The 23,017-nt window shown below is 42.2% G+C and overlaps 1 protein-coding gene across 1 annotated transcript in view; it reads right to left on the reverse strand.

Moving 5' to 3' along the window:
* LOC136879364 (mucin-3A) overlaps window positions 1-23,017 on the reverse strand; it is a 187,018-nt gene that overhangs the window by 53,673 nt on the left and 110,328 nt on the right. The window contains exons 4-6 of the mRNA XM_068229094.1: window positions 18,538-18,715; window positions 5,808-5,990; window positions 5,656-5,709 (exon numbers count right to left, since the gene is read on the reverse strand). Of these exons, the coding sequence (XP_068085195.1) occupies window positions 5,656-5,709; window positions 5,808-5,990; window positions 18,538-18,715 (415 nt within the window). The remainder of the gene's footprint in view (window positions 1-5,655; window positions 5,710-5,807; window positions 5,991-18,537; window positions 18,716-23,017) is intronic.

Here is a 23,017-nt window from a genome sequence, read left to right on the forward strand (position 1 = left end):
CAGGATTATGAAGGATACATCTCAAACATTCATATGGGAAAAGATGAATCACCCATCATACATCCCAGCCAGGGGTTGCCAGAATCGCTTTCCCGCGCTAACTGCTCTCGTAGCTTGTGACTTCACTGTGAGGAAACTTCTGCAGCGTGTTCGGTAATATTAGTAAGTGGTCTCCGGTCGGCTGTTTAATTGTTTTTTTTTTTTTTTTGTTAGTGGCTTTACGTCGCACCGACACAGGTAGGTCTTATGGCGACGATGGGATAGGAAAGGCTTAGGAGTTGGAAGGAATCGGCCGTGGCCTTAATTAAGGTACAGCCCCAGCATTTGCCTGGTGTGAATATGGTAAATCACGGAAAACCATCTTCAGGGCTGCCGACAGTGGGATTCGAACCCACTATCTGCCAGATGCAAGCTCACAGCCACGCGCCCCTAACCACACGGCCAACTCGCCCGGTGTTTAATTGTTTATTAAGTGAATTAGTACAATGTGTGAGTGAAGTTTAGATTACGTTCTGTCATTTAGTGCAAGGAGGTAGTAAAATCAGTAAAAGCAGGAATAACTGCACTGTTGCAGAGTGTAACAATATGGCCTATAAAAAAACTGAGAATATAACTTATCACGGCTTTTAAGAAATATATGGGTTAAATGGATATTATGGTGTCAAGGAGCTGATAAAATCAACCCTAACGCTGCGAGAATTTGCTCCGCACATTTCTTACCTCATAACTATGAACGAGACTTAAAAAACGAACTGCTGGGCTTGCCATTAAAAAAAAGGAAACTGAAGGCAAATGCTGTATCCTCCCAAAATATTTCTAAGTGGCATGGACATTACATCGATTACTATACTGAAATTCTGAATAGAAAAATATCCGAAAATATTGTGAATAGGCTATTCCTGTAACTACCGTATATTTCCTTCTCTCTATGATTTTCTACTTCTTCACAGAAATTATTACATTAGGTTCAAAAGAACTTCACTAATCAACGAATACAGACACGATTCTAGAGATAGCTGACAACACCAAAGAAGAAATCAGTCGGATGGAAACAGAAATACAGAGACTGAAGACGGAAAATTTGTCATTAAAGAAATAATTTATAGCCCTGAAAATGCCGCAAGTTACAAAATATGCTACACCTTTTACGAAGCGATCTGCGCACAATTCAAAAAAAGAAGCACGTAGTGAACTGAAGCGTGCTGGTCTCTGTGTTTCTCTCCGGGCCAAATTAGATCCCCTATGAGCAAAAACAAGAGAGTGAAGTGGGGCCTCCAGGACATTACAAATGCCCTTACCTTACGAGCGCTCTCTTCTTAGGCATATGTTTATTTGCGAAAACAGATATAGTATATCCTCTACCTTGTCGCTCAACCTTTCAAAATTAGGCCAAGCATTTTTAAGTGTAAACCTGAAATTCTCACAGAAGTTCTCGATCTCATTAAGGTTAGAGGCAGAAACATTTAAGCACTTACAAAAGGTAGCCATTATGAACTTTGACGAAATTAATATAGATGGTCGTGTGTGACGTTTTATCTGATGACATGATTATAGGTCCACGTAATTCCCTAAATTTCACAACAAAATAATTTGGCTGTATGTGAGAACAAAAACATTTATTGGGATTGGACGAACCAGAAAAGATATATGGACTTTTCTTTATAGCATTTGTTTTGATGATGATGATGATGATGATGATGATGCTTGTTGTTTAAAGGGGCCTAACATCTAGGTCATCGGCCCAAAATTTCTTTTACGTCGCACCGTCATATAGGTATTACGGCAACGATAGGACAGGAAAGGGCTAGGAGTGGGAAGGAAGTGGCCGTGGTCTTAATTAAGGTACAGCTCCAGCATTTGCCTGGTGTGAAAATTGGAAACCACGGAAAACCATCCTCAGGGCTGCCGATAGTGAGGTTGGAACCGACTATCTCCTGGATGCAAGATCACGGCTGCGTGCCCCTAACCGCGTTGCCAACTCGCCTGGTGATATATGGACATTTTACGAAAGAATGCTGTGAAGAAGAATCTTCTCTGCGTATCATTATCATCTAATATATAATCTCAGCAGAACATAAGTCTAGATATATTACAAAATATTCTTAAGATATTTCTTTCCAGTAACTTACATGACATATAACTCGTATTTTTCTTTCTTTTCGGTCAGGCTGAGTGACTCAAACGGTTGAGGTGCTGGCCTTCTAACCCCAACTTGGCAGGTTCGATCCTGGCTCAGTCCAGTGGTATTTGAAGGTGCTCAAATACGTCAGCCTCGTATCGGTAGATTTGCCGGCACGTAAAAGAATTGCGGGACTAAATTGCGACACCTCGGCCTCTCCGAAAACCGTAAAAGTAGTTAGTGAGACGTAAAGCAGATCACATATTATTTATTTATTTATTTATTTATTTATTTATTTATTTATTTATTTATTTATTTTGGTGCTGCGATAACTAAGTCAAAACGTGTTGAATTCAGTATTTGCCTCACTTATATGCTTATAAGTTCGAGTTCTTCGTTCAAAAATGTTATTTTTCTCAATTTCGCAATCGCCATTTTGAGTGTATGTGTATTATTATAGCTACAGATTTGTGGCGCTGTGTTTTCGTATTAATTTTAAATGATAAATGGTATGCCTTCTAAAGATATATGACTAAGTGGAGTGTAATTAAAAAGTCTTAATTACATACAAACTCACAAAATACTCAGCTAAATGTACCCTTTACCGAGCTCGATAGCTGCAGTCGCTTAAGTGCGCCAGTATCCAGTAATCGGGAGATAGTAGGTTCGAGCCCCACTGTCGGCAGCCCTGAAGATGGTTTTACGTGGTTTCCCATTTTCACACCAGGCAAATGTCGGGTCTGTACCTTAATTAAGGCCATGGTCGCTTCCTTCCACTTCCTAGGCCTTTCCTATCCCATCGTCGCCATGAGACATATCTGTGTCGGTGTGACGTAAAGCAAATAGCAAAAAAAAAAGTACCCTTTAACGCATAATGAAGTGGCCACAATAGCTTTATCACTTACTGTAATGAATGAAGTTGGGTTTCCACAGGCAGTTTGGTCAGTGAAGTCGATGCTCAAGATCTTGAATTGCACCACAGTCGTACTCGACATTCTGTGCATAACCCCATCGTTTGAGTGTAGCCTTGGCTTGCTTTAGGCGTTCCAGATCTTATCCAGAGAGGCCAAGGTTGTGAAGTGTGTGCTGGAGTTCCTTCTGTAGGCCGATGCCATCGCATAGTGTGGACTATTGCTGTCAGGAACTGGCTGGAACTGTCCCGGTGTTTTTAATGGAACTCCACCTTGATCTGAGACGCTGTTTTATTACTTCATGATCATAGAGCGGATGGCGGTTGTTCACCTCTTGTTTGAGTTTCTCATTTTCAGTTTCTACTTTCCGATGGATGCCACAGGTGTGGTATAGCTTTTCGACATTTGTTGGTTTGAGGCAGCCAGAAAGTGCACGACACGCATCGTTCAAAGCAATGTCCACTTTCTTGGCCACGAACCTAGTACGCTGACGTAGCAGAGGGAGAGGTGATACTCCCATGTGGCGCGTCTCAGGTGGCGGATAGGGGGGTCCTAACCGGCTTGCCGGCGGACTTGAGCGAAATAAAATAGCTCTCGTGGACCAAACACACAACCCCCTGTGGGTGGGGGACGCAGACGAAGAATACACCCACGGTATCCCCTGCCTGTCGTAAGAGCCGACTAAAAGGGGGCGACCAACGGATGATATAAGAACCATGTGATTACTTGTGATTAGTACCATTATGTGTGGAACACCGTGGGTCGACGTTACTTGCGACTAGTACCACCTTGCGAGGAAAACCACGGTTCTACGTTACATAGAAGCAGTACCATTATGCGAGAAACAGTACGGGTCTGGGCGTTGTTTGTGATAAGTGCCATCGTGTGCATTCCACCGGTCCGTTCCACTGTGTTCAGAATGGGTCTGCGTTACCTATGAGAACTACCACTTTATAAGGAACACCGTGGGTCTACGGTGCCTGTGGTTGGCACCATTTTGTGAGAAAAACTACGGCTTTGACTGGCGCTCGTGATAAGTACCGCTGTGATGAAAACCATGGGTCTGCGTTGCTTGAGAGTAATGCCATTATGTGAGGAACACCATGGGTTTGTGTTGCCTGTAGGCGTTACCATAATGTGTGATACACCGTGGGTTTGCATTGCCTATGATTACTAGAACTATGTGAGCAACACCGTTAGTATACGTGACCTGTGATTAGCTCCACTAAGTGAGGAACTTCACAGGAATACCGGCGCTCGTGATTAGTCCCAGTATGTGAGGACACCATGGGTCTGCGTTGCTTGTGAGTCCTACCGTTATGTGCGAAACACCATAGGTTTGTGTTACCTGTGAGTGGTGCCATTGTGTGTGATATACCATGGGTCCACATTACCTGTGATTAGGACCACTATAGGAGGAACACCATGGTTCTGCTTTACCAGTGATTAGTACCATTAGAGGGGCCGGTGACCTGGATTTTTGACCCCTTTAGATAAGTATCATCCCAATACTTACGGCATTGTGAATAGGATCCACTGTTTGTTTTTGTTTTACGGCAATTTTTCCATCGTCATTCGTTTTAGACTCTAGTCAGTGGATACATTTTGAAGTTTTAATTTTCATTTCGTTCACCTCGTGCCGTTAGGGCCGATGGCATAGCTGTTAGGCCCCTTAAAACAACAAACACCATCACTTGCTTGGAATGGACAAAGTTGACCAACACAAGACAAACATACTCAGCTGTAGAGAAAGGAATTGCCAAGACTGTAATTCTTACAGTTGCAGGATGTGCTCCCCTGCTGGACCCTGTTACCATGCATAGTCTTGTGACTTTCGTGCTGTCAGAATGGTAATGTGCTGTATGAGACGGATCAAGCTTAACTCCAACATAATTGATAACAGAGGTGAACTCAAATTTCCTTCCTTTCCAATTGATGTTAAGTTTGAGAATTTCAGCACGGTTATGTAGATGAAATAGTGTAATCTGTTTTTTTTCTTTCTAGGATTCGGCTTCGGTCTGTAATATTTGGATAATCAGTTAGACAGTTCTGTAGCCTGGGTTCTACGAAGTACTTCGCAAAATTATCTGGTCTGAGTTCTAACACCAAGATCGTCAGTAAATAGGAAATGCCAGGTATTCAGCTCAGTAGGTTGATCATTAGTGTAAATATTGAAAAGAATAAGACAGGATGTTCGCAATGGGACAATAGTCTGAACTCTCACAGAGCTTAATTTAAGGTTAACTCGTACTTTAATATATTATACGCAGTAGTTATTCAGGAAGATGAATTTAGTGACCTGTCTTTAGTGTTTTTAGTAGGTATATTTTCCAAAGCAGCAGTTTTCCTGTGACCTCATGCATAGAACTTGGCGAATCATTTTCATAGCCACAGATTCTAGAACACGTTCCATTCCTCTATCGGGTCTAAACAGTTCATGTATATACAGTATAAATGGATTTTTTGACAAGGAACCAAGGGGGCTAATGTATCGTGATGTCGGTGAAATGCAGATGGTTTATTTTATGAGCATAGATCTGAATTTCGTCATGTCAGGCCGTGTATTTCCAAAATATTAGACAAATTCATTGTAGAACATTTTAATATTTATATTTTGGTACTCACCAGTAAAGCTCCCTTTTGCTGTAGCGGGGGTGGTAGTAGCTGCGACAGCTTCACCTGCCCAAAAATGAGGTATTGCAATAATAATGAGGTACCCAAATCTCCGATTCTACAGTAAAACATATTGTAGAGGTTTGTTGTACACTCCTACTTACTGCAGTCGTAACGTATGGGGCAACACGAGTGCGGCTGGTACTGCGGCTTGCAGCCTTGTAGGGGCAGCAAGCATTGCGGTTCTACACAGCGCTGTTGGCCGCGAATACAGTAGCAGAAGTTACATTGACTTGAGCTGGCCATGGCGGAGCCCTCGGCGTACAGCGTCCCATTCACCATGCACCCTGTGGGACATTAAGATTACATGAGATGATAGAAGAGAATCACTACAAATGTTCAACTTTGAAATCGGGTAATTTGTGAAAGTCTTTATTTCCTTAAGGGGGAAGCTACACCTTTAAACGTAGAAAAATAGAGTGTATTAAACATTTTTTCTGCGGCGATGAAACGAATACTAAAAGGGAACTTACTATGACAAACACATTATTCCTCAATAATATGCCTACATATCTAGAAATCACATAAACCTATGGCATTATATATATAACTTAATTATGCAAAATGGCGATGTATCATGGCCACTTTTTTCCGTTTTCCTGATCATTTACAAACACATGAATATTTTTCTATGATTCATTTTTATTATGATTAGTAACGTTATAGCTACAACATGTCCTAGAATCAGTGATCCCCAGTAAGTATAAATATTTTTTCATGAAATTATTTTCAAATAATTTATTTTTCATTAATTTTCATTTTAATTTTTTTTAAAAAACTTAACCGATAAAGCTAGCTCAATGATTCTAGTAGAGTACATATTCTTCTTCTCTATGAAATATACATACATGCAAAATTTCATCTTAATATCTTTAACCTCTTTCAGAGTTATCAGGGAAACGGTTCTGAAAAACAAAAGTTACTGGAAGCGAGCATCAAGCTTACCCATAAAGAGCCTACTTGGGTGACAGGGCTTCACATTTTTGGTCATAACTCCGAAAGTATTTGAGATATTAACAAAAAATTTGCACTGTTATAAAGAGGAAAGTTCAATTTTGAATGAAAAAGATAACTTGAAAAATCGCATTTGTGGTCTGTCGAAGGTGTTGGTTTCCCTTTAAATCGTAGGTAGCCAATGAGAGAGCCCCGCTCCTTGAGGTAACGCCATGAGCGCTGTAAGAGCAGTTTGTGCTGTAAAGACTAGATGGCGATATGTGAAGTCAAGGTGTAAGCATAGCCACAACATTGCACTTGGCTGAGTATGTTATGTTTACGAAATACAATCGTACAGATCGTTCATTGTGAGAGTCTTGGACTGGGAGCTAAACGCTCTCAGGGGGTCCACCCTCATTTTGTGACTGTAATCGGAATAAGATCAACTGGCCTCAAGTCCGAATCATTATTCTATTTTACATTTTGTAGGAATTATTTATCAAGTTGTTCTTAACACATTTTAAGTTTTGGTAGCTTTTAAATTCACTAATTGTTTTTTTAGAACTGCTTAAAGTTGATCCAATTTCACAATCTTTTTCATTTTCTTTACAAACTATTTATTGTTTTATGTATTTTCACTGTATTGCCTATTCTTTGCCTTCGGGAAGCCTCTAGGTGGAGGAAGGCTTTATAATAAATAATTTAAAAAATGCTATATTCCTAAACAAGTTTTTATGTTGTTCCAGAGTATTTCCATGACTGCAGGTAGTAGTCAAAGGAGTATATAGTTATCATATGTCAGAATAATTAATTCTGTTTCCTATGCATAACCTAATAAAGTGAATATAATTAAACATTTACTTAGCACATGGTTTGTGTATGCACAAAATAGCCAATTTTACACAAAATAACTTATTTTGTTTCCTCACCATAATCTAATACACTGAATAGAATGAGATATTAGGCACTATTAAAACCGTTTAATTCTGTTTTGACGCGCGCCCTTTCTTTAGTTGTAACTGCAAGCCGCTGCTAGGCCGTACCATCCGTCAGAATGTATACACTGCTCCTTCACCTGGCTGGGCTGAAGCGCTTGCTCCTTGAGCCGAATTGTGTCCGCCTTTGCCTTAAATCATGTATCATTGAGAAAATGTATTAGGCCAATACAGAATGAGTGAGCTAAGATGTTCACATCAAAGATATCGAAAATAGGTTTTCACTTCTAGTAATGTTACCAAAGGGTTCGTATTAGAGCCAAGGACTTCACAAATTCACGAGTGTGATTGTTTTAAAAATTGGACATTCCAGTAATTTCGCAAATTGATACCGAGCGAGTTGGCCGTGTGGTTAGGGCCGCGCAGCTGTGAGATAGTGGGTTAGAGCCCCACTGTCAACAGCCCTGACGATGGTTGTCCGTGGTTTCCCATTTTGACACCAGGCAAATGCTGGGGCTGTACCTTAATTAAGGCCAGATTTGTGGCGCTATGTTTTCGTATTAATTTTAAATGATAGATGGCATGTCTTCTAAAGATATATGACTAAGTGGAGTGTAATTAAAATGTCTTAACAACATACAAACTCACAAAATACTCAGCTAAATGTACCCTTTACCGAGCTCGATAGCTGCAGTCGCTTAAGTAAGGCCAGTATCCAGTAATCAGGAGATAGTGGGTTCGAGCCCCACTGTTGACAGCCCTGAAGATGGTTTTCCGTGGTTTCCCATTTTCACACCAGGCAAATGCTGGGTCTGTACCTTAATTAAGGCCATGGCGCTTCCTTCCACTTCCTAGGCCTTTGCTATCCAATGGTCGCCATAAGACGTATCTGTGTCGATGCGACCTAAAGCAAATAATAATAATAATAATAATAATAATAATAATAATCGCAAATTGAAACTCCTGAGTTCCTTTCCATCGTGAATTTCCATGAGCCACGCCCAAATTCACTATTTAATGTTATAACATCCGCCATCAAAATTCACCACTTCACAGACTATGCAATATATATAACAGTACATCTCGGAAATATAATGCTTTTGTTTTCAGTGCATCATACCCTTAAGGGGCTCACTGATAATTCTAAGAAATCACTGTTAAAGTTAGGTTACCTTCAACATTTCTAAAGTACAGTATATCTATTTCGCTTCTAAAAATAAATGTTAAGTATACTTTGTCGCAAGGCAGCCTCTGCATGAGAGGAAGTATTTCATAAAATAAAATACGACAATATTTTTAAAATAATTCACGACTAGCATTGATATATGACAGTTGAATAGGTAGATGCATAAACAACATTAAAACAAAATTGCAAATTTTACAGGAGAAGCATAAAGCGAATTTAGGATCAGAATGGTAGGAGCGTCTTCAGTTAGTTCAATACTAAGCCCCGGTATTTGCTTACTTCCCATAAAAAGACCAAGATGATAGAGTTTACTGTTGCTGCTCGATATTTTTTAAACTTTGCGGTCTCATGTTGTTATTGCATGATAGGAATTTCTGTACGAAATTTTACGCTAGTAATTTATCTATCTTCCAAGGAAAGAAATGTATTGTTATTGTTTAGCTACGAGTATTAAACATTCCTTAACAGTAGTTGTTTACAAAATTTTAATTTGTGTTAAAGTACAATTGGAAAATTTGTATAATAATTACAAATTAATGGAAGCAGTAAAGTAGAAGTGTGCAGAAAATAATAGTGTGGCTGCTTTGTGTTCTGAATACATGCAGAATATTTGCATTTCAGGGAGCATTTTATATACGCCAGCTCCGCATTAATGCATTCTGCGTCACAGATATAAAGAACAATGAGCCAAAACTTTGTCAAGCTCCATGGCTAAAGGGTTAGCGTGATGGCCTTTCGTAAAAAGGAGTCCCGGGTTCGATTCAGGGCCGGTTCGTGAATTTTAACCATAATTGGTTAATTCCCCTGGCACGGGGGCTGGGTGTATGTGCCGTCTCCATCATCATTTCATCCTCATCACGACGCGCAGGTCGCCTGCGGGAGTCTAATCAAAAGACCTGCACCTGGCGATCCGAGTCCTCGGACACATCCCAGCACTAAAAGCCATACGCCATTTATTTATTGTTAGTCAAAAATTTACGTACACCATGAAGATACTGTCCACAAAGGACCTAATTAAGTTTGCTGTTTTCTCATTGATAATATCAAAACAGAACTGCCGTAATGTGTTACAGAACTGAACTGGATGCCTTGTAAGCCCAAGCCAAAAATAACAGATTAGATTAATTCGATTAGATTAGTTTAGATAATATGTGATCCACTAGGCTAGGTATAGTAAGCAATACTGTTCGTGATTTTACTTTGTATCACTTTGTAATTACGATAAAAGCAATCCTGTAGTATGCAAGAAATATTTTATTTGGCAGTATTTTTCCAATGTGTCAACATCTGCCCAGATAATGGTGCTACATTTGATTTTTTTTAATGGAATGCTACTGCTTTTTCTACCTAGCGTTAGACTCATGGACATTTTACATTCATGGAGTGTGATTATTTTCAAAATAAGAGAATTGTTTCTCGAGGAAATGTGATGTCTTCAAACACGCTACACTCGCCTGCCGTGGGCCTCAGAGTTAAAAGAACTGAGGTTTCCTGACTTATGTATCAAGTATTTCTTCCGAGAACGCTAAGCACTGCCTGAAGTGGTTTAAAGAGCGACGCCAGTGGACAGTGACACTAGAGACGCGCCATTTGGAGTGCAGAATCATGCTATATCATGTAGCAGTCCAATGGAAGTATTTAGGTAGATATTTGGAAAACAATGCCTCATTGGATATGTTAGCGCCAGCAGTGAAATGGCATAACATTGTGACGGTGTCCTTTATGGAATGGCCTTGTCCCTTTCTAAACTCTGCTGGGAAATCTAAAATGCCCTGAATTAGGAAATTTTGACCAGTTGCATAGTATTTACGGCAAAACCCCGTTCGATTATGACTGTATTCCTTATTGCATCTGTTCAGAGTTGGTTTGTGGTTTGTAAAATTCCGAAAATGGACTAACGTCCTTTGGGCTCTGATATGTACCTCATAAAACAACTTTGGGATGAATTGCAACGTTGATTTCAATTCCAAAGACACATCATGAACTGCTCTGGATGCAGATTTTTGGGAAGAATGGAATGACTTCATTCCAGAGACGTTCAGTCACCTGGTAAAATGTTTCCCCGGCAGAATTAGAGATGTCATGAAAGCGAAGGGACCGAGCTCGATAGCTGCAGTCGCTTAAGTGCGGCCAGTATCCAGTATTCGGGAGATAGTAGGTTCGAACCCCACTATCGGCAGCCCTGAAAATGGTTTTCCGTGGTTTCCCATTCTCACACCAGGCAAATGCTGGGGGTGTACCTTAATTAAGGCCACAGCCGCTTCCTTCCCACTCCTAGCCCTTTCCTGTCCCCCATCGTCGCCATAAGACCTATCTGTGTCGGTGCGACGTAAAGCAACTAGCAAAAAAAAAAAAAAGCGAAGGGTGATCCTTTCTTCCTCTGTTAATGCCCACTATGAAAATTGTGTTACAGGGACAGTCCGATTGCCGTTTCAAGTAAGAAACTTTTGATTAATTAGTGCATGCAGTAGTTTGTGGCCAAGTATAAGAGAGACACCTTTGTGTAAGTTACTATCTAGGTACAGTAGAGTCTTGGTTGTCCGAGTTAATGTGGACCAAGACTACCTCGGATAACCAACAACTTGGATATAAAACTGATCGCTACTGAAAATTGTGTTTTGTTTAGACATGCAACCAACTCTCTTTTTTTTTTTTTTTTTGCTATTTGCTATTTGCTTTACGTCGCACCGACACAGATAAGTCTTACAGCGACGATGGGATAGGAAAGGTCTAGGAATTGGAAAGAAGCGGCCGTGGCGTTAATTAAGGTACAGCCCCGGCATTTGCCTGGTGTGAAAATGAGAAACCACGGAAAACCATCTTCAGGGCTGCCGACAGTGGGGCTCGAACCCACGATCTCCCGATTACTGGATACTGGCCGCACTTAAGCGACTGCAGCTATCGAGCTCGGTAATCAACTCTTTACTCATGGGGCTAAATAGAATGGACATCTTACGATTACAGTTCTGAGAAATAATGCCGCGAAACAGGAATTGGATAGCGGTTAGTGATAAGACTCGAGCATCGAAACAAAGGAGTCGTTGTGTTGCGCTTTCAATTTGATACAGGCCAGAGTAAAGTGTAGCTTCCACCGAAGTCCCAGTCAACATCCATGGCTGTGACAATATGGAAGCTGCTGGGGTATGGGTAGTGCTGAGTAATGACATTCAGAGCACGACTAGTGCATCTGAGTGTTATGAAAGGTGCTGCTCATAGGGTCAGTCGTGCTGCAATAGTACTTTCTGGCCCAGTGAGGAAATCAATGGCAAACTACCTCACTTCTCATCTTGCCTCATTTTGGTGCTGCCATTGGTTTTTGGGGCTTCCTTATAACCGAATAACATTTGGTAGTGCTATTTGAGGATCCAACCAGCCTCTGGGCTGATGACCTAACAGACAGACCGATTAGAAGAGAGTGGTTGTATTCGAGTTGTGAAACAATTGAATTGCTTGGAACTGACTGAAACGCGATAGTTATTTATTTGGATTGAGACTCGGATAACACGGAACCTCGGTTAATCGAGATTTCTATACTTGTTGCAGGGAGGGAAAACTGAGGGTAAATCCCCCTCTCAAGTTGCTTTCACTCTTTGAGATTATTCGCGACGTCTCCAACGTATGGTCTCCCAGAATGCTAACTCTATCTAACTCCTATATTCTGAGAATTTCTAAAAAGAAAGTCTGACTCCTTGATTGTGATTGCTCTGGCTACGATTCAGAGGGTACTGGGTATTTTAATCACGTATAATGAATCCATCGGGCCCGAGATCTGAGTGTCCATGTCTGTTTTAATACCCATAAATTCATTTGCACTGCCATAACCATGACAGAAACACTTAATTGTTGAATTCATCCCTCCACATAGGGTTGAAATATGGAAGGGCATCTGGGCGTAAAAAGTGGGCTGAGTTCACCCACGGTGGAGGAAGAAAGAAAGACCTTGTTCAAGGAACCTCATGGATACCTCTTACAGGCCTTATGACCTTTCTTTGTATTTACTTCCATGAGTAGATTTCGATCGTTCTTCTCCGGTGCTTTTAAAAACTGTTCACAAGTATACCTTGACGTGGGTGATGTATTGATTTACGCGAAGGCAAACATTTTTTCTCAGTGTCGTCAACAGGTGGCAATTTTGTACTTGCATCCAGGCCTATTCGGTTGACTTTGAATTAAGTAGCACATGATGAAGGAGCTGTCAAAGGGGAAAAAAAAAACATTGCGTGGGAACCTTATATCGAATGCAATCTCTTGTCAAAGTTGCAGACTCTTTTATTTGTAAGAAAGTTCAGATGCATGGCCCTTTGCTGCTGTGATCTCCGTTTTTACTCGTTTTGTAACTGAAGGCTTTTAAAGCTCTTTGTGCAGCACTTATTTTATTGTAACACACGCCCAAATGTTGCGTCTTTACATGGAAAGAACTCTCGTGTGTTTTGCCCGAAATTAAGTAAATCATTTCCATGTAAACGTTTAACAGTTCGGTAAGACATAAAAAAAAGCTTTGTTGATATAAGAAACTGACAGAATTCAGGCACTTAAGCATTATTTGCAAAATAACCCGAGGCTTCTACTTCTCTGAAGCTGTTTGATTTCGTTGACGCACGCTCTGTTGAATAATGCTGCTTTGATGGCAGCGTGTCAGACCTGAAGCTGCTCTATCGCCTGTGTGATAAGTTAAAGACATGCAAATGCCAATAACTCTTCAAGGCTGACATGACCTCCCGCGTTCTTTGTTATCATGATTAGTTGTGGAAGTGTGGCCTATTTCAATACAGTCTGTTGTGTCCGTTTTTAATTCACTGCTTAGCAATGTTTGTTTACATCAGAAGTAGTCTTTCGATGTGTGGCTTTCTTCCAATCCCGGCGATAACTTTTACAGGTCCTTCGCCGTGATTTATGAGTTCTTCTTTTTCTTCTTCTTCTTCTTCTTCTTCTTCTTCTTATTATTATTATTACGGAGAAGAACGGAGTGGAACACCGTTTAGATGGCCAGACCAAATTAAATACTTCACCGTGAAACATCTTCAAATCTCACTCAGACTAGCAGAAGATCGGCTCAGGTGTCGAACTATAGCTCACACTTGACAATTAAAACATGACTTCTTAACTTCTCTGGCTTATGGATTGCGGATTGTGTCCCCTTCAACATTAGATTTCTTTCTAGGTAGTCCCCTGTGGGTGGGGGACGCAGACGAAGAATACACCCACGGTATCCCCTAACTGTCGTAAGAGGCGACTAAAAGGGACGACTAAGGGATGATTGAATCAGAATCATGGAACTACTTGTGATTAGTACCATCATCCGGGGAACGCCATGGGTAGCCTTTACTTGTGATTTTTTTTGCTAGGGGCTTTACGTCGCGCGACACAGATAGGTCTTATGGCGACGATGGGATAGGAAAGGAATAGGAGTTGGAAGGAAGCGGCCGTGGCCTTAATTAAGGTACAGCCCCATCATTTGCCTGGTGTGAAAATGGGAAACCACGGAAAACCATTTTCAGGGCTGCCGATAGTGGGATTCGAACCTACTTTCTCCCGGATGCAAGCTCACAGCCGCGCGCCTCTACGCGCACGGCCAACTCGCCCGGTTTACTTGTGATTAGTACCACTATGTTAGGTACTCAATTTTGTGATTAGTAGCAGCAGAGAGTGGTTCACTGTGGGTTTACGGTACCTGTGATTAGTACCACTGAATGCGGAACACCACGGGATTACGTTGCCCATGATTAGTACACCTAAGTGAGGAACAACATGGGTTTGCGTTGCCTATGAGTGTCGCCGTTGTATGAGAAACACCATAGGTCTGCGTTACCTGTGCGACGTAAATACTTGTGAGTAGTACCATAATGTGTGGAACACCGTGAGTCTACGCTACTTTTGATTAGTACCGCAACATGACAAATACCATGGTTCTACTTTCCTAGCGATAATCACCATTATGAGGGGCCGATGACCTGGATTTTGGACCCTTTTAGAAAAGAAACATCATCGATTTAGTATTGTTTTTTGGAAGCAGTCCCTTGGTCAGTAATACCATTGTTTAACGCTAGTTTCTGGGAAGGCGGGGCATTGCGGGTCGGATCCACTGATCGTTTTAAATTCATATTCAACCATTCTTCATCATCACGTTTTGAATTCTGGTTAGTGGATAATTTTGGACTTTTAAAGTGTCGTTACATTTTGTATCATTTCGTACCATTAGGGGCCGATGACCTAGATGTTAGGGCCCTTTAAAAGACAAGCATCATCATCATCGTCATCATTATCATCTTCCTAGGTAGGGCCCCATCCTCAGAGACGTGCAGGTCGCCGATGGACGTCAGTTCGAAAGACCTGCACCACGCCTCTCCGTAGCCCACACGCCATTATTATTCGTAATGAGGAAAACAGAGTACCGTATTATTATTATTATTATTATTATTATTATTATTATTATTATTATTATTATTATTATTATTACGAAGTTAAAACAAACATTATACAACGAACAATTACAAGAAATTATATCAAATAAAACATTTCATAATAATGAAAGACATTAAAGCAGGAAACAATGCATGGCGGTGTAAAGTTACGTACGACCAGTGTAACAAAGTACAGTAATTAAAAACAGTCGCGTAGAAATGTATACGCAATTTTAGGAGCATAACTCAGGCATTTGGAAATCGACTCAAAATTTTCAGAATATTCCATTACACTGCGCGCTATTCCTACGCACAAATCCTCAACCTACAACAATGTCTTCAATATTGTGTCCAGTTGTGAATGGAACCTGCTTTTCCAGGATGTCCGAGGGATATCAAACCACGGAAGCTTTAAACGAATAAGCTCAAAATATCTCGTGGAACGACAGCTCTTCTTCTTTGAATGGTCATATCATTACCGTTACTGTTATTACTAGAGTCCGGATTATTAGGTACTGATAGGTTAGAATGCAAACTTACGAGTAACAAGTATACCCTACACTGTACAACGGTTATGCTATGAGATTTGCATAGATATTAGGAGTACACCCTATACAGTAGAACTCCTTGAATTTATGCTACTCTTCCTACACTATGGTACAACGGGTTGCATCACACTTCCTACAAACCAAATTACTTTGCATTCTAACCTAATACCACCTAAAAATCCGAGGTATAGACTTATTACACACAGACATAAGTTGATTTATGGAATAAGGAGATAAGAATTTTTGGAATAAATATTAGGGGTGCAAAAAGCAAGAATTTGATCATGACGAGGGATAACAGAATAGGTAGGGGTATAATAAAAGTAGGAAATTAACCTCTTAAAGTAGAGAAAGAGCAGCGTAACGCCACAGGTTGGAAAAATTAATTTAAGTATACAGGAATTTGCAAGCTTATACTAGTGTGTTGAGAGACATTGTATGGAACAATGATGTGCCAATGAAGTGCAAGGTTTTATCCTTGTCCTGTTTTAGAACAATATTAACCTGTGCTTCAACACCCCTGACTCTGGGTATGCGGAACCAAAGTAGGACCCAAGCAGCCGAAATGAGTTTCTAAAGGAGCATACAAGAAAAGACAAAACAAGATAGAATACGAAATAAGGAGAAGAGTGAGAGTTTGTAAACTTCAAGAAGAGATTCACGCTGCAAAGCTCATTGGCTTGGACACATGACAAGAATGCTACAGGAAAGAATTCCAGTGGGAAAATATATGGATACAGTGACTGCAAAGAGGCCTTGGATAAGATGGAGGAGCTCTGTAATAGAGTGTATTGGAACTAGAGGAGTCGATAGCACTTAGTGCTAGAAGGGGAGTGGAGAAAAGTTCGAGCAAAGTGGAGGGATTTGGTACACTGCCCTACACAGAGAGAATCTGGAAAAGGGAATGGATGAAGCAGAAGAAGAATAGTATTTTCTTGAAGCACATTACTTTATTTTGGAAAAGCGCTCTTAAGGCTGCTGCTGTTATATGGATTACAATGGTCAGTTGGCCGATTTATGAACTATCTCCCGTTAGCTTGCATCCGGGAGATAGTGGGTTCGATTCCCACTGTCGGCAGCCCTGAAGATGGTTTTTCGTGGTTTCCCATTTTCACACCACATAAATGCTGCGGCTGTACGTTAATTAAGGCCGCGGTCGCTTCCTTCCAACTCCTAGGCCTATCCTATCCCATCGTCGCCATAAGACCTATCTGTGTCGGTGCGACGTAAAGCCCCTAGCAAAAAAAAACTAATATTGATCATCATTTTTCTGTTAGCATAGCAGATTATCGCCCAAATGCAGGTTTGACCCTGCCTGAAGTCGATGACATTTGAGAGTATTTAAATAGGACAACTCTGTCGTTGGCTTCCGGCACGCAAAAGAACTTACATCCATCCATCTTCATTATAGACTGTTATGCCTTTCAGCGTTCAGTATGCAAGCTTTCTATGAATTAACTCACATCGTTAATCCTCTATCTCTGTCGCTTCATTTAGTTCGACACCCTTACCTCTAAATAACTACAATCTGAGTCCAGCCATCGGCGCCTTGGGTTGCCTCTGCCGAGTCCATTATTCTCGTAGTTAATCTATCCTCCATTTGCTTCGAATAACACCAACGAAGCTGGTTAATTCGTACAACTTCATCCGGTGAGTTCATTCCAATCTTAGCCTTTATCTCCGCATTGGGAGTGCCCCCTGCCATTGTTCTCACCTGCTTGTTGTACCAGCTACTTTCCTGTCTGTTACTTCCAATTTACGAACCCCGAGTCCACCCAGCTTTCACTTCCGTATCGCAAACGGAGCGATGTAAAGATGATTTCGTCCGACAACTCACTTCTTTCTTACAGAGAATACTGTTGGTCGTAACTGCTAGATCATTACATTAGCTTTGTCACACCTTGGTTCTATTTTGCTTACTATTCTACCATACTGGTTGAAAATGCTGTAAACCGACATGCTATAAGTCATGGGAAACCGCAATGTAACTGATTAAGTAGTGGTGCTACTGCACTAGCACGACGTTGTACGGCCTCAACCAGTTTCAGTTATTAATAGGTACAGCAGTCTTGTCCATCGGATTGGTTGTTGTTTTCATGCTCATGACAAGGCGAGTGAGTTATTAGAATTCGAACGGGCCATGATTGAAGGTGCCAAATTTGGGACATTTAATATCCTAAGTTATGGAGACTTTCAGATGATGATGGTGCTTGTTTAAAGGGGGCCTAACATCTATGTCATCTGCCCCAAAGACTTTCAGTATACCTCGATCCATGGCGTCACGTCTATATAGAGAATATCAACACCAAGGCATTACGATCCATTACTTACATTGGCCGTCCAACGTTACTTGAGGATCGTAACCGGTTGAGTTTGGGTAGCAATTCTCCATGCTAACGGAGCACGAACACTTCTGCCCAAATTACATCCAAATTCACTGCAAGAGTTGTCAGGCGTGTCAGATAAGTGCGACGTTCTTTAACTTCGATGGGATACAGAAGCAGAAGACCTACCAGAATGCCGCTGTTAACAGCATGACACCACCTCAATAGGGCTCATGAAGTTGCTAACTGGACCCTGAAGAAATGGAAACATGTGACCTGGTCCAATGAGTCACGATTCAGGTTGTTTCGGGCCGACGGCAGAGTCGGGCATGGCGCAAACCCCATGAAACTATGGATCCCATTTATCAACAAGGCACCGCGTGGGGGATGGTGGTGGCTCCGTAATGGTGTGGGGTGTGTTCACATGGCATGAGTTTTGTCCGCCTGTATTTGTATCCACAATACTATATGGTAACAGCCACAATGATTTTCTTAGTGATCATTTACAGCCGTTCATGAACTTCATGTATCCTGACAAAAATAGGATGTCCCAGCAGGATAATGTTCGACGAGCATTCTGGACAGATCCACCGAATGCAGTAGCCAGCACGTTCCCTCGACTTGAAACCAAGAGAGCATTTATGGGATGTGGTGGAGAGATCCATTCACTCCCAAGATTTAGCAGCTGAAAATACCAGAGAACTTCGGGAAGCTATTCAGTCAGCATGGCTCATCTCTCCAGAGGAGTCCTTGCCATGTCGAGTTACTGGAGTTCACCGAGCTAGAGGGGGTCCTACACGTTTTTAGACGGGTATCGTATGACTTTTGGAATGTTACTATGTTTCAAAAAGCATACTTGAAATTATCCGCCTGTTCCAGTTTTGTGTTCTCTCTGTGACATCTTAGGTTTTTTCACGGTTGACATCACTAGGGTCTAATGAGCTACTGCGGGGCACAATTCTTACACTTAGACGTCTCTTAAAATTTATAACAATCGGAGTGACGTTAAACAAGGAGGCAGAATTACTTTGCTCGAGCCAGGATGGGGGATCAGGTGGTAGAAGCGCTGGCCTTCTGAATTCAAGTTGGCGGGGTTCGATCCCGGCTCGTCCAGAGGTAGCTGATTATGCTCGTGTCGGTAGTTAGTGGGACAAAAATCAGTCTGTAATATTGTTATAATCTTATGAGCATTTAAAATAATATTTTTTATTAATCATGAAGGTTCATTTCAGCTCTATCGAGCGTTGACCGACCGAAAAGCTCAGGTTGTTATTGACTCTGACTATAATATACATCGTGGCATTTTTACCAGTTTATGGGGGTTTCGCACTTGACGTGCCCGTGTCTCAGTTTTACGGCCGGGTGCCCTTCCTGGCACTAATTGTTTAGCGTATACCGGGAGTGTCCGACGACAGTTCTGCTCGCCTGGTGCAGGTCTTTCTATTTGACGCCCATAGGCGACCTGCGCGTCTGGTTGTAAGATAATGAAGTAGGGAGAGGGTGTAGTTTTGTGTTGGCACATAGCGTACTCCTGTCGAATAGCACCAAACGGTCTGCTCAGGGTTAATGTTCCAATCCGATGGACGAATCACTTCAACATTGTCATATGCTCTCGCTCCATATTGTAGTTCATTCCCTCCCCTACCAATATTATGGTTGTGATGACCCCCCCCCCCTCCCGTTAACGGGACTCGATATGGCTAATTACGGTGTCAGTTCAAATGGACTTGACACCTTAACGATGATGGCCGCCAGGGGGGACTGTCTCTGTGGTGGATGATAGTGTGCTGTGTACTGTAGCCCTAGATGAAATATATTAGAACACACACTCCTCGTCTCAACCAGAGAGTGCCCTGGCCAGGAATTGTAAAGAAGGCCAGCCAAGGAGCTGAACACATAAAAGGTCTCCTGCGGAACAAAACTTTGGTACCTCTGCGTCTCCGAAAAACCCGTTAAAGTAGTTAGTGGGACGAAAAATAACGATGGCTAACTTTTAAAACCTCGTATGTCCAAATGTTCTTCCTACCTATTATATCCCTTAAGACTGGCCACGCCTCCCGGTCATATATTTGTATGCAGTCCATCAGAGTAATTTTTGCTGTGTTCATTTTCCTTTTGCTAAAGTCTAAAGGAAAATGGACCTTAACGTACCGAATTGTAGGTATGTTGATTGCATGGCAAATTTGCACATTCCTACAGTATAATTTATTTAAGGTTCATTTTCCTTTACAAATTGGCAGAGGAAAATGACCATAACGAAAATTATTCTTTTGGACTGAATATAAATATGGGACTGGGAGGCGTGACCAGTCTTAAGGAATATAATGGATAGGAATAGTATTCGGACTTACGAGGTTTTTAAAGAAAGCCATCGATAAACACTATTGTTTTATTCTTATGACAATTTTTTGACCTCTCGCGAAGGTCAATTTGGATCTGTATCATGCGTTGACTGACGGAAAGGCCCAGGTTGTTATTTTGACTCTAATTATAATATAAATTGTCTGGTTTGGTTTTGCTCTTGTGAGACAGAACCCCCGGCGAGAATGGGAGGCGCATATCGTGTGTACGAAGCTGCATGTTAGGGTAATGGAGGGTATTACGCGCTTGAAAATACAATTTGCACTCGGGCATGTCATGAACTACTGCGTGTGCTCAGTCTCCATTTATAGTAGCGCGGTAAATATGACTACTCAGTTAGTCAGTCCTTGCCGGCCCCGTGGCTTGTCTGCCTCTTACCCGGAGACTCCGGTTCGATTCCCGGCCAGGTCAGGAAATTTTACCTGGACCTCAGGGTTGGTTCGAGGTCCACTCAGCCTACGTGATTAGAACTGAGGAGCGACCCTGCTCGGAATTGAACCCGGGACCCGCGTGATCAAAGGCCAGCACGCTAACCATTTAGCAATGGAGCCAGTCGTTGGTGATACAGTAGTTCTTTTCGCTCTAACGTCACTAGCCCATGAATGATCAGTGCATATTCCATTCCGAATTCGCCCTGTACTTTGCATGTAAAATCAAACTTGTCCTGTCTGTAATGTGAGAATCATGTTCAAACTGTAGTTCTACACTTCCATGACCATTGCTTGCCCCGCGGTTCTCTACCTGTTGCGATTAACAAACACTAACCCCGTCTCGTCGTAGTGCAATCGTATTTTGAAGAAGTAAATATGTCGTGGTCCGCCTCTGTGGTGTAGTGGTTAGTGTGATTAGCTACCACCCCCGACGGCGCGGGTTCGATTCCCAGCTTTGCCACGAAATTTAAAAAGTGGTACGAGGGCTGGAACGGGGTCCACTCAGCCTCGAGAAGTCAACTGAGTAGAGGTGGGTTCGATTCCCACCCCAGCCGTCCTGGAAGTGGTTTTCTGTGGTTTACCACTTCTCCTCCAGGCAAATGCCGGGATGGTACCTAACTTAAGGCCACAGCCGCTTCCTTCCCTCTTTCTTGTCTATCCCTTCCAATCTTCCCATCCAGAACAAGGCCACTGTTCAACATAGCTGGTCCTTCTTCCCAGTTGTATCCAAATGCCTCTCGATCCAGGACACTGCCCTTGAGGCGGTAAAGGTGGGATTCCTTGCTGAGTTCGGGAGAAAAGCCAACCCCAGAGGGTAAACGTATTAAATAAATACAATAAAATATGTTCGGATAATACTAGCACCCATTCGCTTAGCAAAGGATTCTCGATTACAATACTACGATTCGGCTGGGAAACCAACATGAATCCCCGAGGCCCGAAGACTTAGTTATTCACAAGTCAGCAATGCGGGTGGATACGAGGTAACATAGCAAAACGTTCAATGAAAAGGAACTACAGTATCGTTCTTTATAAACTGAATGAATGAACTGTATGTTCAGTCCGTCAGCGATTCCGCTGGTGGGATTCTGAACAGCTCTGCCATCAGCTGTCATAGATGGCCTAGGCATCACTGAAGAGGCGTACTAGGGAAATGAGGAGTGAGGTAGTTTCCCGTTGCTTTCCTCAATGAATGAACTAGTATGTCTTAATTCAATACTCTACTTATCTGCATCTAAACAAACTTGGATTGGATATCTGCTGTAATGACAGGCAAAGGCTTCTGATGTCCACTGCATTTCAAGATGCGCATGCACTGCGCATACACAAGAAGTGTTATTCGTGTGACGTGAGAGTTCTTTGCATGAGTAGCAGCTGACTGGAAGGTAATGGTAAAGGAATGGTAAAGACCCACAATATTATAACAGAGAAAATGAAATGGCGTATGGCTTTTAGTGCCGGGAGTGTTTGAGGACATGTTCAGGTGCAGGTCTTTTGATTTGATACCCGTAGGTGACCTGCGCGTCGTGATGAGGGTGAAATGATGATGAAGACGACACATACACACCCAGTCCCCGTGCCAGAAAAATTAGCCAATTAAGCTTAAAATTCCCGACCCTGCCGAGAATGGAACCCGGGACCCCTGTCACCAAAGGCCAGCACGCTAACCATTTAGCCATGGAACCTGACTATATACCGGAGACTCGACGCCTTGGGAAGACGGCTAGCATTACGTCACGCCCACTGCTATTTGGAGAATGTTATCTGTTACCCACAAAGACTCTTTTAAAGCCCGTTAGCCCGTTACAGCTGTGAGTTTGCATTCAGCAGATGGGATCATATCCCGGTGTGACTGTCCGCGGCTTCCAATTTTCACACCAGGCATATGCCCGGAACCTTAATTAAGGCGACGGTCGCTTCCTTTCCAGACCTAGCCCTGTTCCATCCCAGTGGGGGCGGTAGAATGCCATCCACAGTATCCCTTGCCTGTCGTAATAGGCGACTAAAAGGGGCTCTTAACTTGGGAGCGTGGCTTGGCGACCACTGAGTCCTGGTATTACTTCCACTTACTTGTGCCAAGCTCTTCACCTTCAGCTATCCTTTCCGACCTCCCTTGGATAGCTCTTGTTCTTTTCCGAACCCAACGGTATTAGGTTTACGAGGCCTAGGGAGTTTTTCCACGCCCTTCGCAGCCC

This window comes from Anabrus simplex, chromosome 8 (genome assembly GCF_040414725.1).
Source record: "Anabrus simplex isolate iqAnaSimp1 chromosome 8, ASM4041472v1, whole genome shotgun sequence".
In the NCBI taxonomy this organism is placed as follows: Eukaryota; Metazoa; Arthropoda; class Insecta; order Orthoptera; family Tettigoniidae; genus Anabrus; species Anabrus simplex.